Genomic DNA, 14,611 nt, shown 5'->3' with positions numbered 1-14,611 from the left:
AGGAGAAAAAGGCCAGTGTCATTTGGGTCCATATTACTCTGTCTGGACTTTCCTGCTGGCAAAGACGGAGGACTGTGGTCTGTGCTGTGGGTGGCCTGTGAGCTGTGTCTGTTTGTCCTGGTTGCCAGCCTGTCTTGTGGGAAGAGGAGTTACCTCGTTTTATTACTAGATGGCATCCATCCAACAGGTTGGGAAGTCGTGTACAGTCCCCCAACCCCTGTCCCTTCAGAAAAAGGATGTTTTTGAGAAAAATTCAAAGAGGTTAGATAGCATATTCTTATCTTTGCCAGCAGGCAACTTGGAAGATAGTCTGTAAAGTGCATCATAGACTAGCTTTACAGCCCCACACGGGATCAGAGCTATCACGTGAGCAGTTTTCCTCGTCTCGGTCACTTCATCCCTCTCTCTGCTGTCCCAAAGAGATGAACACATGGATGCCAGAGGTCCCATCATTATATGAGTCCATCTGGCGGGGGGTGGCGTCTATGTTCATTATGAGTGTTTCACTTCTGACATTTAGAGTCTTGCCACTTTTTTAAAGATTTCCAAGGCTGTCCATTAAATGACGCTCACCTGTTTTTCTCCAACTCTTCAGAATTCACTCACCTGGGTAACTTAACCAGGTTAAGCTCCTCTGGTTCAACTTATGGGGGGGAAAATCCCTAAATGGAAACATGGTCTTCCTCTCTCTTGCTGACCAGCGTTTCATCCAGTCAGGACACCTTTTGCTGGGACTCCAGTTCAGGAGGCTGGAAAGAACTTGGAAGCAGCTGCCGGGAGCTGGACAGGGAGGGGAGGGTGAGAAGGGCCAAGCAGAGCCTCTCAGAGACACATGCTGAGCCTACTAGAGAAAAGGAACTCACCTAGAGGGTTAGGGTCAGATATGGCACCTTACCAAGTAGCTGTGGTCAGGTGACTGGTCAGAAGACCTGGGTATCCTGGCTCTGCCATTTATTTGCTGTGTGGCCTTGGGCAAGCCACCTAACCTCTCTGAAACTCAATGTTGCAGCTGTCAAGTGGAGAAATAATCATACCCTCACAGGGTTGTCGTGAGGATGAATGAAATAGGATGCCAGGCGAAAAGATTTGATATATATGAGGTGTGGTGAGAAAGTACACACACGTTAGATGGCAATAGTGGATCATGGGTTCTGACAAAGGATCTGCCAGGTGGACTGAGCAACCTTTGCTCACAAAAAGTAGGGGCAATCCAGAGGCGTGCACATTTGTGAATTTTTAGGATGTTGTTTGGCTGTTGTGTAGCAGGAACTCGAGGTGCTGAGTGAGGTTTTGCTTCAGGCCCTGGGTCAGGAGCTGCTATCTCCTGGGCTGGGCAGCTGTCTTTCTGGAAGTCTTGGCATAAACAGGGCCCAGAGGAGACTCTGCCTTTGTGGCTGGGCTCAGCCCAACCTGGACAAACTTAAAGCCTTAGCAAGAATTGTCCCCCTCACAAAGCTGCCCACCTCAGAACTGGCTAGGGGCCCAACCTCCCTGCCACTGGTCCTCAGCAGCTCGAACCCAAGCCGGTCCCACCCTGGTCCTGTGCACAGAGCGGGGCTTCGTGGGTGGAACCCACTGACTGCTTTGCCTTTTCTCCTGGGCGGCCTCTGTCCAGGAAGTCCCAGGAGCACAGCTGACTTGGGGGAGGTCTGGGAAAAATCGCCTTGCCTTTTGCGGGGGCCGGGAGGGGGGATGAGTCGTCACAGTTGAGAAACCTTGGAGATTTGGTAGATGGCTCTAGACTGGGGCAGACGCTCTTGGGGCGGCGTCCAGAGGGTTTGTGCAAACATTTTCTCGCCGTAGGAAGAGGAATGCAAGAGGAGGCCGCCTGTGGTACATCTTGGACCGTTCAAGCAATGTGCCAGCACTTGTGACCACACAGCGAGGAAGATGAGGCCGGAACCGAGCCGGGCAGGGCCCAGGAGTAGGAGAGTGGGACCCCTGCCCGGAGCCCACACACTGCCCACGGGCATCCCTGCCACCCGGGGGGCCAGGCCTCCCCCCTCCCCTGGGAAGCGGGCTCTCCAGACCCCTGCAAGGCCCTTCCTGGCCCTGCTGCTTCTGGTTTCCATCAAGCAAGTAAGAGCCGTTTGTATTATTATTGTTACTGTTATTATTATCAGTTGTATGTATTTTCTGACTGTAGAAGCACTTCAGGCCTCTTGTAGGCAATTTGGAAAATGTAAAACAGTATTAAGACAATAACGATCAACCATAATCCAAGCATTCAGAGGTAATCACTGTTCATATTTTGGCATATGTTCCTCAAATCCTTTTTCTATGCATTTTTTTTTACACAGCTGGAATGAGGATGCAGAAAACATGTTGTATCCTGGTCTCCCCCTTACATCATATTGTAAGCATTTTCCCATGTCAGCGTGAACTCTGCAAAGAGCATTTAGAATTCCTGCATGTTTCCTCCTGTCCACTTTCATCTTTCTTTCAGGTTTGAGTTATTTAAATTGAATGGGTGGAATTTTTTTCCCTTCCTTCCTTCCTTCCTTCCTTCATTTCTTCCTTCCTTCCTTCCTATTATAAAAATACAGAATGCTAATTTTTTACAAAAATAAACTTAGCAAATCCAGAAAAGCATAAATAGAAACTACACATGACTGTAATCCCACCACCCAGAGATCACCCTCATTCACATTTTTTGACTTATACTTAAGACATTTTTCTACCATTTATTTATGTATAGTTTTTTTAAAACAAACATAGACTCATCCTATAAATATTTTCTTGCACTATGCTTTTTTTCTTAACAAAATACACTACTATCACAAACTAACACTTTCATGAAACAGTTACTATGCCCCAGGTCTGGTGCCAGGTTCGGGGCCCTTATTATCTCATTTCATGCACTCAGCAACCCTCGGGAGGGAGGTTCGCCTGTTAACCCCATTTTACAGATGAGAAAACTGAGTCTCAAGGAGGTTGAACTTTCTTCCTACGTCAGAAAATGTAGCTCCATGGCATGATGTTTAAGGTCTTCAGGGATGTATCATAATGTATGTAACTATCTTCTTTAGTTGGGCGTTCTTGGTAGTTTGTTTTATTCTTATCCAAGGAGACGAGACCTTTGCCCCTTCCCTTTTCAAGGTTCCTTTTTTATACCGGGCCATGATGTGAAGGAAATTCAGTTCCATTCACCTGAGTAAGGAAGTGTCTTGAGAAATGCTTCTCTTCTTCCTTTGGTCCATGGGCAGAGTTAGGCTCTGTTTGCAGCCTCGGAATTCTGAATGCCTACTGCTCCCATGGTGGGAGGGCTGGGTGCCGGCTCTCATAAGTGTTCACCTTATCAGACTTTCTTTGGTGCTGGTCCAGAACCAGACAGGCAGAAAACCCCTACCAAATTCTCTGTATCCAAGTCCTCCCAGAGGCTGGCTTCAAACCCTCACAAATGGTAGATGTGAGCGCAGACCATGGTTTCATGGGATTCTTGCCATGGTGGCTGCCTCTTGTGAGTGACCAGAACATTCCTGAGGGGACGTGGCCTGGCCTGCCGCCTGCCCCGAGACTTACTTAGTGGCAGGGCCGTTGTTGGGAGAGTTGATACAGGTCTCTCACCCTTGCTTCAATTGTCTAGCTCATATTCAAACGGAGTATATTCAGCTAATTGCCTGGTTTTGTTCACCTCCTATCCACAACCATGTGTCAACTGTCTATCAGGTGCCAAGCTCTGCTGCAGCACTTGGCATTTTATCCTAAATCATCTTGCCCAAACTCCCATAATGAGCCTTTGAACCCATTTCACAGATGGGGAAATTAAGATTCACGGGAGTTACACAATCACCCGCAATGGTATAGCTTGTGAGCAGTGGAGCCGTCGCACCTACCCCCATCTATTTGCAGTCCTGTGTTCTTTCATCCCCGGCATTCCTTGGAAGCTGTTGACATACGAATATTTCTATGTGACAACAGCAGAATCTGCAGTGCCTCAGGCTGGCTTATGACACTGACCAAGCCACACCTTGGTATTTTCATAATTGATAACGTGCCTGTGAGGAGTGTCCCCTCCCCGCCTCTGCCACCCCGTCTGTTTTCAGAACCTCTTCCCTCTGTCTGTCCTGTGGTGTGTGTATATAATCCTGAAGACCCTCCTCTTGGTTACCCATCTTAAAACCCATCTTCTTTCTCCAGATGTTGATGTTACAAGGCTTTGCATAGATTGCCACGATGAGCTTTGCTCATCGACGCTGGCCCTGCATGGATATAAATGACCGCGATGTGCTTTTTGGCTGGAAGTCTTCATAAAATTCACTTGATGAGAAATTCTCAGGGATAGTTTAGTTTCTAAATTCGAGCTGGGAAACGGTGCTATCCCCTCGCTTCTCCTACCCCTCCCCATAACTCAGTTAATTAACAGTTGCTTTGGCATCAAAAAATATAAACTCTCTAAGGCTCTTTAAGAAGTGAATGTGTGGCTCTTTCATATTTTGCTGATGAGAGTGTAAAAAGGTGAATATTTTTAAATAAAAATTATTTTTTTGGCTAGGATAGATAGTTTGGCAGTACTTTGTCAAAACCTTTTAAGAATGTATAGTCTATGACCCAGAAATTCCAACTCAAAGAACTTTTCTTAAGAAAACAAAGATGTGCTCAAATTTTTAGCTGAGAATATTTTCATTACAGCATCATTTATATTACCAAACATCTCAAACAATGTAGATGTTCAATGCTAGAGGATTTAAAAAATAAATTATATCACATTCATCCATAGAAGATTATGGGGCTCTTAAAATGGTGTTTTAGAAGTGTAGTTCTTGAAATGGAAATATAGTCACAATATATCTTCAAGTGGGAAAAAAGGCTACAAAACAGTATGATTTCCTTTTGGGTTAAAATGAAAAAGAAAAAGAAGAAAGAAAAAGGATGTATGTGAGTGCAGAGAGAAGAGTCTGGAAGGAGATGGTTATTTCTGACTAAAAAGATTAAGATTCCATCTTCTCCCCTTTTTGCTTGTCTGTTCATTTGTATTTTATTTACAGTGAAGTCTATTCCTTCAGTAACAAAGAGTAATAGAAGTTTTATTTAAAGCGAGTCAACAGCGGCTTTTCCCCTTTTCCCTACTCCCTTCTCAGCCAAGTGTGTTGTGATGCTGGTTGCCCATGCAAGGAAAAGAGGAATCGAGATCAAGCTGAACTTTTCCAGCTAGAAAACATCCACTCGTCATTACTTTATTTGGATTTGGCTGTGATTGAACTTGGATTTGCCTCCTGTGTTTTTGGTGTCGTTAGGACAAATACCTGGGAAGACAGTCTGAGCCTGTCCAGCTCTTCTAGACTGACCAGATTCAGTGCTTCTTAGGTTCTATTTTTTTCTTTTGACCATGGCTATTAGTCATGGCAAAGAGCAGGGGAATAGGAGACTGTTAGTCCAGGGACAGCTCACATATACAATTGATTTTATTATCTCTTCCTCTGCCGGGTCCTGGTGGATATAAACAGCACTTTATCCAAGAAAGGGTCTTTCTTTGGTGACGTGGAGGAACGTGGAAGCTGTTGATTTGGTTATCAACATCTCTGCTGAATTTGTAAAAATAATATAGTCAGTTATGGTCCCATTAGGATGTGTATTTCTTTAAACAATGTGTTCTTATGTTCCATTGTGCCTCTTGGGCCATAACTGAGAGAGACATTATTACTGGAGACTTAAAACGCACTGGAAACTGAAACCAAGGGGTAAATGCCAATTATTTCATCATCATTTTCATCATGATGACTACTTATTGGCTAATCCCATGGTTCCCAATTTGTGTGCTAAGGTGCCCCAGGGCACCGCTGTGAACTCGCAGGGGTGCTGTTAGATATTTTAATTTTTTGAGGGAAGCAGCGCTTCATTATTATTATCCATTCCTTTGGATGATGTTGTGTCTTTGCACAGCTGGGCTTCTTTGCAGTTGCTGTGATAAAAAGCAAGCACTGGACAAAAATCAGTGTGGGACAGGAGCACAGGTGGTGATGGCCAATCTGATTCTCAGGTCTGAGACGTTTTACAGTCCCCAGCAGGCACTAAGTTTGTTCGGGCCTACCTACTTAATTAGTGGAACTTTAGATATTTCTTTTGGCCTGGGGATGCTGTGGAAAAATTATTGAGACACGAAAGACACCGAGAGCTGAGAAAGTTTGGGCACCTCTTGTCCAATGATGGCCATACTAGCTCTTTTTCAGAAAGTTGGCTGTGTGATTCTCTGGAAAAATTGCAAAGCAACTACTCACAGACCCTAATGTGAATGCCATGGGATTGGGCAGGGGGGCATGGTGGGCAGAGGAGGGAGGGGGTAGATTGGACTAATTGCTCAGGAGGTGAAAACTAGCTACCTGTGGGGCTCTTAGATGGTTCTCGTTTGTTTGTTTGTTTCATTCTGTGTGTCTGTGTGTGTGTGTCTGTGTGTCTGAATGCCTTTTGGTGGACTATCTCCCCAATTTACAATAGCCCCACCATCACCTGTCCCACCTCATTCTTTCAGGTTACCTACCTGGCCCAGAAAAGCACTGAGTTTGTTACCCCTTGTGAGAGGAGACAAAGCCACAAAGCTGACTGATTTGCTGGGCGATCTTAGCCCAGATCACATATTTAACCCCTGCCGGGTTCATCCCAGCCCCCTCCTCACCCCATCTCTGAGCCTCTGTTTCTTTAGCTGGAAAATGCGGGAGAAAGAGGACAGTAGCCCCTGTGCTAAGGGCTGGTGTTCAGAGGTGAAGGGCTAGCTCGGCCCTCCAGGAACATACGGGTAGTGAGTGAGATGAACGTGTGACCCACCTATGACGGTACAAATTGATGGGTTGTGTGTGGGGTCCCGGGGCACTGCGGAGGGCTACTAGCTCCAGGCTTCAGTGAGAGACATGGCCAGATGGGACCAGCGGCCATAAGCTTGAGTTGAGCATTGACACATGAACTGGGAGTGAGCCAGGGGAAGTGAGTGTGGAAAGGAGGTGCCGACGGAAAGGGCAAAGATCCCAAGTCGTGGGAGATCAATGGGGGTTGAGAGACTTGGGATGGGTGTGGCTGAGAAGTTCATTCTTGAGTCAAGGGGTCCTGAGGGGAGGACTAGGCAGGGGACCCCCCGTTCTCAGGTCAGCCCTGGGGACCTGTCCCCCTGGAACAGCATGGAGCGGGGACGTGGCACCAGTGAGGAGGTGAAGGGAATGGGAGGCCGGCTTGGACAGGAGAGAAACGCAGGAGGACAGACTCGGGTGCATAGGTGGATGTGGGGGGGGAGGGGAGGAGTGGGGGACGACTCCTGGCTTCTGGTTTTTGGCTGAGAGGACGATGGTGCCAGAACTGAGCCACTAGGGGAGGGGCCTGTTTGGAAGCAGAGGAAGACAGGGTGAGACTGTCACTCGACTTAGGCCAGCCGCTTATATAATCGCCTTATCTTTAGCAGACGCTAAGTCCTTTAGGGCAGAGACTGTGTCTTGCCCATCTTTGTACCCCCTTAATTCCTTCCTAATGGAAAGCCTGGCACACAGTAAGTTCTCAATTAAAATGAGTAAATTGAAGAAGGGGAAGCCCCTTTAAAACCAAAACAGGGGCTTCCCTGGTGGCGCAGTGGTTGAGAGTCCGCCTGCCGATGCAGGGGACATGGGTTCGTGCCCCGGTCCGGGAAGATCCCACATGCCGCGGAGCGGCTGGGCCCGTGAGCCATGGCTGCTGAGCCTGTGTGTCCGGAGCCTGTGCTGAGCCTGTGCATCCGGAGCCTGTGCTCCACAATGGGGAGAGGCCACAACAGTGAGAGGCCTGTGTACCGCAAAAAAAAAAAAAAAAAAAACCCAAAACAAATAGTTCAGCTACACAATTAGAAGTTGTTAGATAGCCCAATTATCTGGAAAGACCCAAAATATATGCTGTATATCCAAGGTTCTATGGGATGTTGGAAAGAAAAAAGATCCCGAAGCCTCGGTACAGTAGCAGAGCATCTGTGACCCAATGTCTTCAACTCTGGACCCACAGCCGCTGGGTGGGACAGTACAGGCCCTGCAATCGTTCTGGCTCTTCTCTGACCACCGCTGAGCTCTCTTAGCATGCTGCTCCTCTGTTTGAGATCCACAGGGTCTTAGAAGCATGCAGCTATTCTTCTGGTTGGTTGTGAAACGTCAGGATGGGCATATTGCGTCCTCTTGAAATGTCAAGCTCATTGAAGATTTTGAAAAAAATCTTTTGTGTTTGTTTCAAACCCAATATGACTAAATTATGGAGTGCATGTGAAATGTGTATGTATCTTGAAGATAGGACATAAGTTACCAAAGAAATGGTTTCGAGGTGCAGGCCATTATGGACTCATCAGTGGGAAGGTTTGAGAATCACGGTGTGAGATGATAACAAGGCCACCTCTGTGCTTGCTGCTAACTGGGGGTCACCATGGTTTTCTCTGCTCAGGTTACGGGATCTCTCCTGGAGGAGACAACTCGGAAATGGGCTCAGTACAAAGAGAAGTGTCTGAGAGACTTACTCAAGGAAACTTCTGGTAAGTACATGTATCAGTTATCTATGGCTGTATAACAAATAGCCCCAAAGCTTAGTGGCTTAAAACAGTAATAACAATGATTTATTATCTCTCACAGTTTCTGTGGGTCAGGAATTCAGACAGAGCACACTGAAGATGGCTTGTGTCTGCTCTACAATGTCTGGAGTTTAGCTGGAAGACTCAAAGGCCAGGGGTTGGATTCATTTGAAGCCTGGTTCACGCCCATGTGTGCTGGTTGATGCTGGGAATCAAGCTGGGGCTGTTGGCCGGAACACTTCCATGTGGTCTCTCCATATGGCCTGGGCTTCCTCACAGCATGGTGGCTGGGTTGCAAGGACAAACATGACCAGAGGCCACGATGCCTTTTGTGACCTTGCCTTGGAAGTCACTTCTGCCATGTTCAGTTGGGTCAGACAGTTAGAAAGGCTACCTGCCTCCATTGTAAAAGAGCATGCGAGATGGGATATATATGTGTGTGGCCATCTGTGATAAAAGCCATCTGTCACAGCACACTGACCACCTAATCACATGACATGAGCCGCTGTTGTAGATTAACCCAGGAATCTACTGTGTGTTGAGGGGGGTGTCCTTCGGTCTCCCATGGTGTTAACACTTCTCTTATCCAGGTCTACATTAGGTTTAGAGCATTCTAGCTAATATGTGAATAGTTTGGTCAGCCCATAGCCTCTCCTGCCTACTACATGCTGACTCTTTGGGTACATGCAAATTCTTTTTTTTTTTTTTTTTTTTTTTTAAAGAAAAGAAAGGAATAAGGAGACTTGGCCCACTGCCTCTGAGACTGGGGACTGTGGGTGAAAGCTACCTCCTCCTTGTCCTCCTGGCTTCTTTCAGATCATTTCATTCAGGGACCCGGAGGTTGACAGGACACTAAAAACTCTCTCTGCCTTTTCCTGACCTGAAGGCAGTCCCAGCCTCCAAGCTATGCCCTCCTCCCTCTAAATAGTCCTTCAGCCAGGTGGGCGGCCACCAAGGCTTGATTCATTGCAGGAACCACTCCCACCTAGAGGAATATTGCTTTCTGAGGTCAAAGTAGGGCAGGTCCTCCTGATCAGGTGCCATGCTTTGGGCAGCTCAGCCAGGTGAGCGCCCACACACTGGGTGCTGACACTTGGCAACCAGGTCCATAGGGTGCCCCGAGCCAGCCCAGAACCCAGCAGAGGTCCCGATACCAGCAACCTGGGTCTTCACCCTGAGTGGCCCCCGAGTTCTAGCTTAATAGGGAGCCAATGGTAGGAAATGATGCTTGGTAACCAGGAGTAAGGAGCTTGCAATACGGATGTTTGGGGTCCAGCCTGAAACCCCTCACTTGACTCTGGGGGGCCCATAAGGGTGGGGCTCACATTTGTCGTATCTCATTGCCAAGTGCCAGGGTGTAAATCATACCCTGAGCTTGAGGTGCCCAAATATTTCATAATGATCATTGGATTAATCTTCAAACAGAGAAATCTGACCAGGGAGTGCTTGCGTCAGGTCCACATGACCAAGAACCTGGATCCTGCAAATCCCCTTATATCCACCGGTCATTTTGCACATTTCATATTAAGGGTGTTCCAGGATCTAACTGGAGAAGGTTTGACAATTATTTAGTTAATTATGGGACAGAAGATGCTGGCTGAACATCCAAGTGTCCTCCTGACCCTGAGTTTCTGTGAGAGTTCAGCTCATGTAAAGTAAACCAAAATCAGTGTGACGTGCACATTGACATAAAAGACTGGACCACCGCCAGGGGTCAAATTGGGTAGACAGAGCCACAGTGTGGGGCTGCATGAAGCATTCCTGTCCGCTCCACATGGCTCCTCATCCTTGGTCCGTCTGGAGAGTGTGACGCCCCTTGCTGGGCCCTGTGCAGCCTGCACCAGCTTCTGACGCCAGGGAGGTGGGTTCTGGGCTCCCTCCGTTTAGTTTGTCCTCTTCCTTCTGCAGGCACAGTCTGTAACGGAACCTTTGATCAGTATGTGTGCTGGCCTCATTCCGCTGCAGGAAACGTCTCTGTTCCCTGCCCTTCATACTTACCTTGGTGGCGCAAAGGTAATAAGTCTTATTGTACCAGTTTCTAACATTTTCCTTTATGGCTGGTCCCTCCTGGGCAGACCGGCCAAGGGGGCAGTTAGAAGGCTCCAACCAGGTTCTTTTCTCCAGCCCTCTTCTCCCACGAAAGGTCTCCTTCTAAGCTGTCAGTAACACATCTTCCTTTTCCTCTCTGCTTCTTCTCTTGTCTTCCTGCAAGTCTTCTGTGTCTGGAGGTTCTGTTTATATCAGAGTCCTCTTTTCGTTGAAGAGCTGAGAGTCCGAGTCTGGCCACCAGAGACTTTGCTGCAGTGAGAATAAGAGTTATCACCATCGTGGAGAGGAGAAGGAGATGGGGAGCAAGACTGGGATGCTCACATCCATGCAGTTCTTGCTTCTCAGATGGAGAGGAAGGCCATCAAGACTACCCTTGCAATAGCATTGGGAGGAATTGGTGCTTTTCAGCCCCATGGGACTTGGATGGGGAATTTTACCCTTAGCTTGCCCTGAAGTGACCATGACTTAGAACCCACCTCCACCTGCCCCAGCAGCCCAGCCTCCTGGTTGTGTGATTCTGGACGGGTAGGGAGTGAAACAGTTCAAATCTAAGAACGGGCTGCTATTCTCAAGGAACATCAGTGATTACAAATTTCCAGGCCAAGCAAAATGAGAATGGGTTTCTTTCTTTCTTTTTTTTTTTTTTTGGCCACACCACGCGGCTTGCAGGATCTTAGTTCCCCGACCAGGGATCAAACCCAGGCCCTCAGCAGTGAGAGCATGGAGCCCTAACCACCGGACCACCAGGGAATTCCTGAGAATGGGTTTCTGAGAAGGCAACATGGTGATATTTTGTACTTAATTTCAGCCCAAGAAAGCATCAGATCAGTTAAAATTTGGTTTCAATATTTTGATGCCTCCAGTGCAAAGAGAGAGAATTTCGAAGGGAGATGCATTTCTGGATGGGAGCAGTAGTGACATATTCTATGGAACTGTCATCTGGGGAAATTCAGTGGGAATCAGCCCAGAAGGCCTGAGGATGTGAAGCTGAAGGGAAGATACTAGAGAGACTTTGGGAAAGTTCCCAGAGCCCTCTAAGCTGTGGTTTCCTTGTAAAGTGAAGTGAATAACAGCCGATTCTTAAGGACATTTTGAGGCGTGAATGGGAAGGCACACATTGGGTCCACCACACAGTAGGTGCTTCATAAGTGGGAGCTGAGGCCGAGCCCCACTAAGGTCAGACTCCTTGGATTCCTTCAGGGCTTTAAGGACCCGAAAGTCTGCGACTTCTTGAGGGCACATGGAACGGATTGGCATCACCCAGCTCTACCGTCTACCTGTTCCTTCCCAAGAGCTAAAAACACAGGTCGATTCCACTTTAAGAGAAAAAGTGATCAAAAATCCACACTTACAAAGAAGTTGAGTTAAAGGCCTTTTAAGAAAAATGGGGGTTCTGGGCTCCTGAAATGTACTCAAGCGAGTGTGAGTCCCAAAAGGTAGGAAGTTACTCTTCCCCTCCACACTGTGTGCGTCAAATTTTTAGAATCCAAGTGGGGTGCCTGATGTCAAAGGAGGACCTGGCACCAGTGGAGGGGTTTGGAGAAGAAAGGATGGAGCAGAGTTCTTGTGGATGAGAACAGAGGAAGGAGCGTTAGAATATGAGAAGGGAGAGAATATACAGGCACAGGAGGCTGACCGTGAGGCTGGGGCCTGATCGCCAAGCCGACCGTGCTTTATGCTACAGGCTTTAAACTCCCCTCTGTAGAGAAAGATTATGTGGAGCCAGTGAAGGTGTTACGGCATGAGAAGGACATCGCAGGGTTTGTGGTTTGGGGAGATGATGTTGGTAGCCTGTGGTTGATGAACTGAGGGATGGAGGGGGATCGGAGAGGTGAGTTTGGAAGCTCCTGCAGTGGTCCAGAAAAAGAGAGGATGAGGATGCGGATACAGGCAGAGGCAAGAGGTTGGGAAGAAGAAGAAGGAGTGAAGAAAACTATTGGAGGTCGAATAGTCAAGACTTGTCATCAGAAGCAGGAATTGAGGGACAGGGAGGGGTAAGGCCCTGCCCAAGGCCACAGAGCTCATAGGTGGCAGAGCCGGCTTGGTCCAGCACCCTCTCTTCTTCATGGCACGGCCTCTTGGGCATCAGGAAGCCCCAGGTCTGCGTCTCCCAGCTGGGCCACACCTTGGAGGGCTGTCAACATCTCTGAGTCACCAGGGACCATTCCAGCTCCGGGGACTTTGGTTAAACACAGCAGACATTAACAGAACATGGTTTGTTATGAGATGTAGAGGCTTCCGTGTTTTTCTTTCCATCCTAAATAAACAGCAAGGATGCTATGAGCCCCCAGAAGGGGAAGTGAAAATTCCTTTTCCCTGGGATTCTCCACAGCTTTGCGGTGAGGATGAGGGCCTTCCCACGTGCTCGGGGAACGGGCTGCGTGTTCTGACCTTTCCCCCAGAGCTGTGTTTACTTTCAGAGAACTCAGGAAGGGCCTACAGATACTGCCTTTCTCAGGGCACTTGGCAGACGCTGGAGAACTCCACAGACGTTTGGCAGGACAACTCCGAATGCGCCGAGGACCACAGCTTCAAACAAAAAGTGAGTCAGCTGGGCTCGGTGAGGACAGGCCCTGGGGCCCAAACCAACCTCTGCCGGGGTCCCCGCAATAGGGGCCACACAAAGAGCCTGCCCCCAGTGCGCCTGCCCCAGACTCACCTGGGAAGGTCCTCCGTCACCCAAAACAGCAACCTGGACGGCAGCCACAGAATCTCTTCTGCTGCTGGGATGAGATGTGAACGTCTCCGGGAAGGCACCCCAGCCTCTGTGCTTGCTGTTCCTTCCGCCTGGAACACTTTCCCCAGCTCTTCTGTGGCTTCTTTCCATTAGTCACATTTCAAGCTCAATGTCTCCTTCCAAGTGAAGTCTTCCAAGGCCACCCTGTGGGGAACGGTCTCCATGGTCACTTTCTACCACTCCCCCCAGCCTTGACGGCACCTGTCACTCTGACACTCTCTGGCATCTGCCCCCTCCTAGAATGTAGACTTGGTGGTGGCAGGACACAGTGTGTCCTGAGGGACACACACCTAGCAGCCGGGGTACAAGCTCAAGGCCAAGGGCCTGGCAGCCCGACTCACGTCCAGAGTCTTTGCTCCCTAGCTCTTTATACCCCACCCTTCACTGTCTGTGCCTCTGCTTCCCCGTCCATCCCCAGCGGAGTGTATGTATTGCATGTACCGTGTGAGGGTTGAAAGAGTTGATAGACATACAGTTCTCTGGAGAGAGCCTGACCCCTCGTCACCACGACGTAAGTAAGAGTGCCGGCTCCGTCACCAGGATCCAGCCTGTTCGCTGGGCAGTAGATCATCATATCATGTCTGTGGTTCCTTCCCACTGGGAACTGGCCCATCCTCGGCTCTCTTGTGTATCACATCTTCCCATCAGGCATGAAGAACCTTCCATCAGAACCTCTACCTCCGCAGGGAATTTTTTCTCAACCTCTTTTTAACTTTATTACTTGACTTGAGTTGGCAGAAGTCTGTGTTCCCTAGACCATGTGACAGGTCACACCTCTTAAAGGTATTAAAATCATACCTGTGGTTGGCTTGGATTCAGCTTATCTCAAGGATTTGTCTGACGTTTCTCACAGCGCCAAACTCATGCTAACTGCATGCCGTGAACTGGGCACTTTGTATATATTTCTTATCTTCCCTCCTGGATGAAGCTGCTTGAGAACAATGACAAAGTCAGAGTTATATCAGAATACATGCCACCCCCTGGCCTAGTGCTGCTAAAGGAGCACAAAAGCCTTTACGTACAGTGGGCACTTAGTAAATATTGAATGAATGGTTTCGCAGATTCTGAGTCAGTGGGCGTGTGGTGGGGGTCTAGGTGTCAGTACTGATGGGAAAGCTCCCCAGGTGACTCTGAAGAGACTGGAAACAGAGGTGGTGACAACGAATTCACCAGCAGGTGTGAGATGCCTGCTGCTTGCTCTGGGCTGAGGTCTGCCAACAGGGACAGCAAAGCAAGATGGGAAAACTGCACTTTCCAAGACAGGCAGTAAAGTTTTCTCTCTTTAGAGCAGTGAGGACACGGGCATTGCCTCCCCCTCTCTG

General features: G+C 48.4%; 1 protein-coding gene across 1 annotated transcript in view; it reads left to right on the top strand.

Moving 5' to 3' along the window:
• Positions 1-1,890: 1,890 nt before the first annotated feature.
• The window catches only part of GLP2R (glucagon like peptide 2 receptor), a gene marked incomplete at its 5' end in the record, with an annotated part of 47,229 nt that continues 34,508 nt past the window's right edge, over positions 1,891-14,611 (top strand). Inside the window, 4 exons of the mRNA XM_082605537.1 lie at positions 1,891-2,079; positions 8,380-8,467; positions 10,412-10,516; positions 12,973-13,094. Coding sequence (XP_082461663.1) covers positions 1,891-2,079; positions 8,380-8,467; positions 10,412-10,516; positions 12,973-13,094 — 504 coding nt within the window. The remainder of the gene's footprint in view (positions 2,080-8,379; positions 8,468-10,411; positions 10,517-12,972; positions 13,095-14,611) is intronic.

Source organism: Mesoplodon mirus, assembly GCF_964341445.2.
Source record: "Mesoplodon mirus genome assembly, chromosome: 18".
NCBI lineage: Eukaryota > Metazoa > Chordata > Mammalia > Artiodactyla > Ziphiidae > Mesoplodon > Mesoplodon mirus.
The sequence above is the reverse complement of the archived record's forward strand: the minus strand, read 5'-3'. Positions and strand labels throughout refer to the sequence as shown.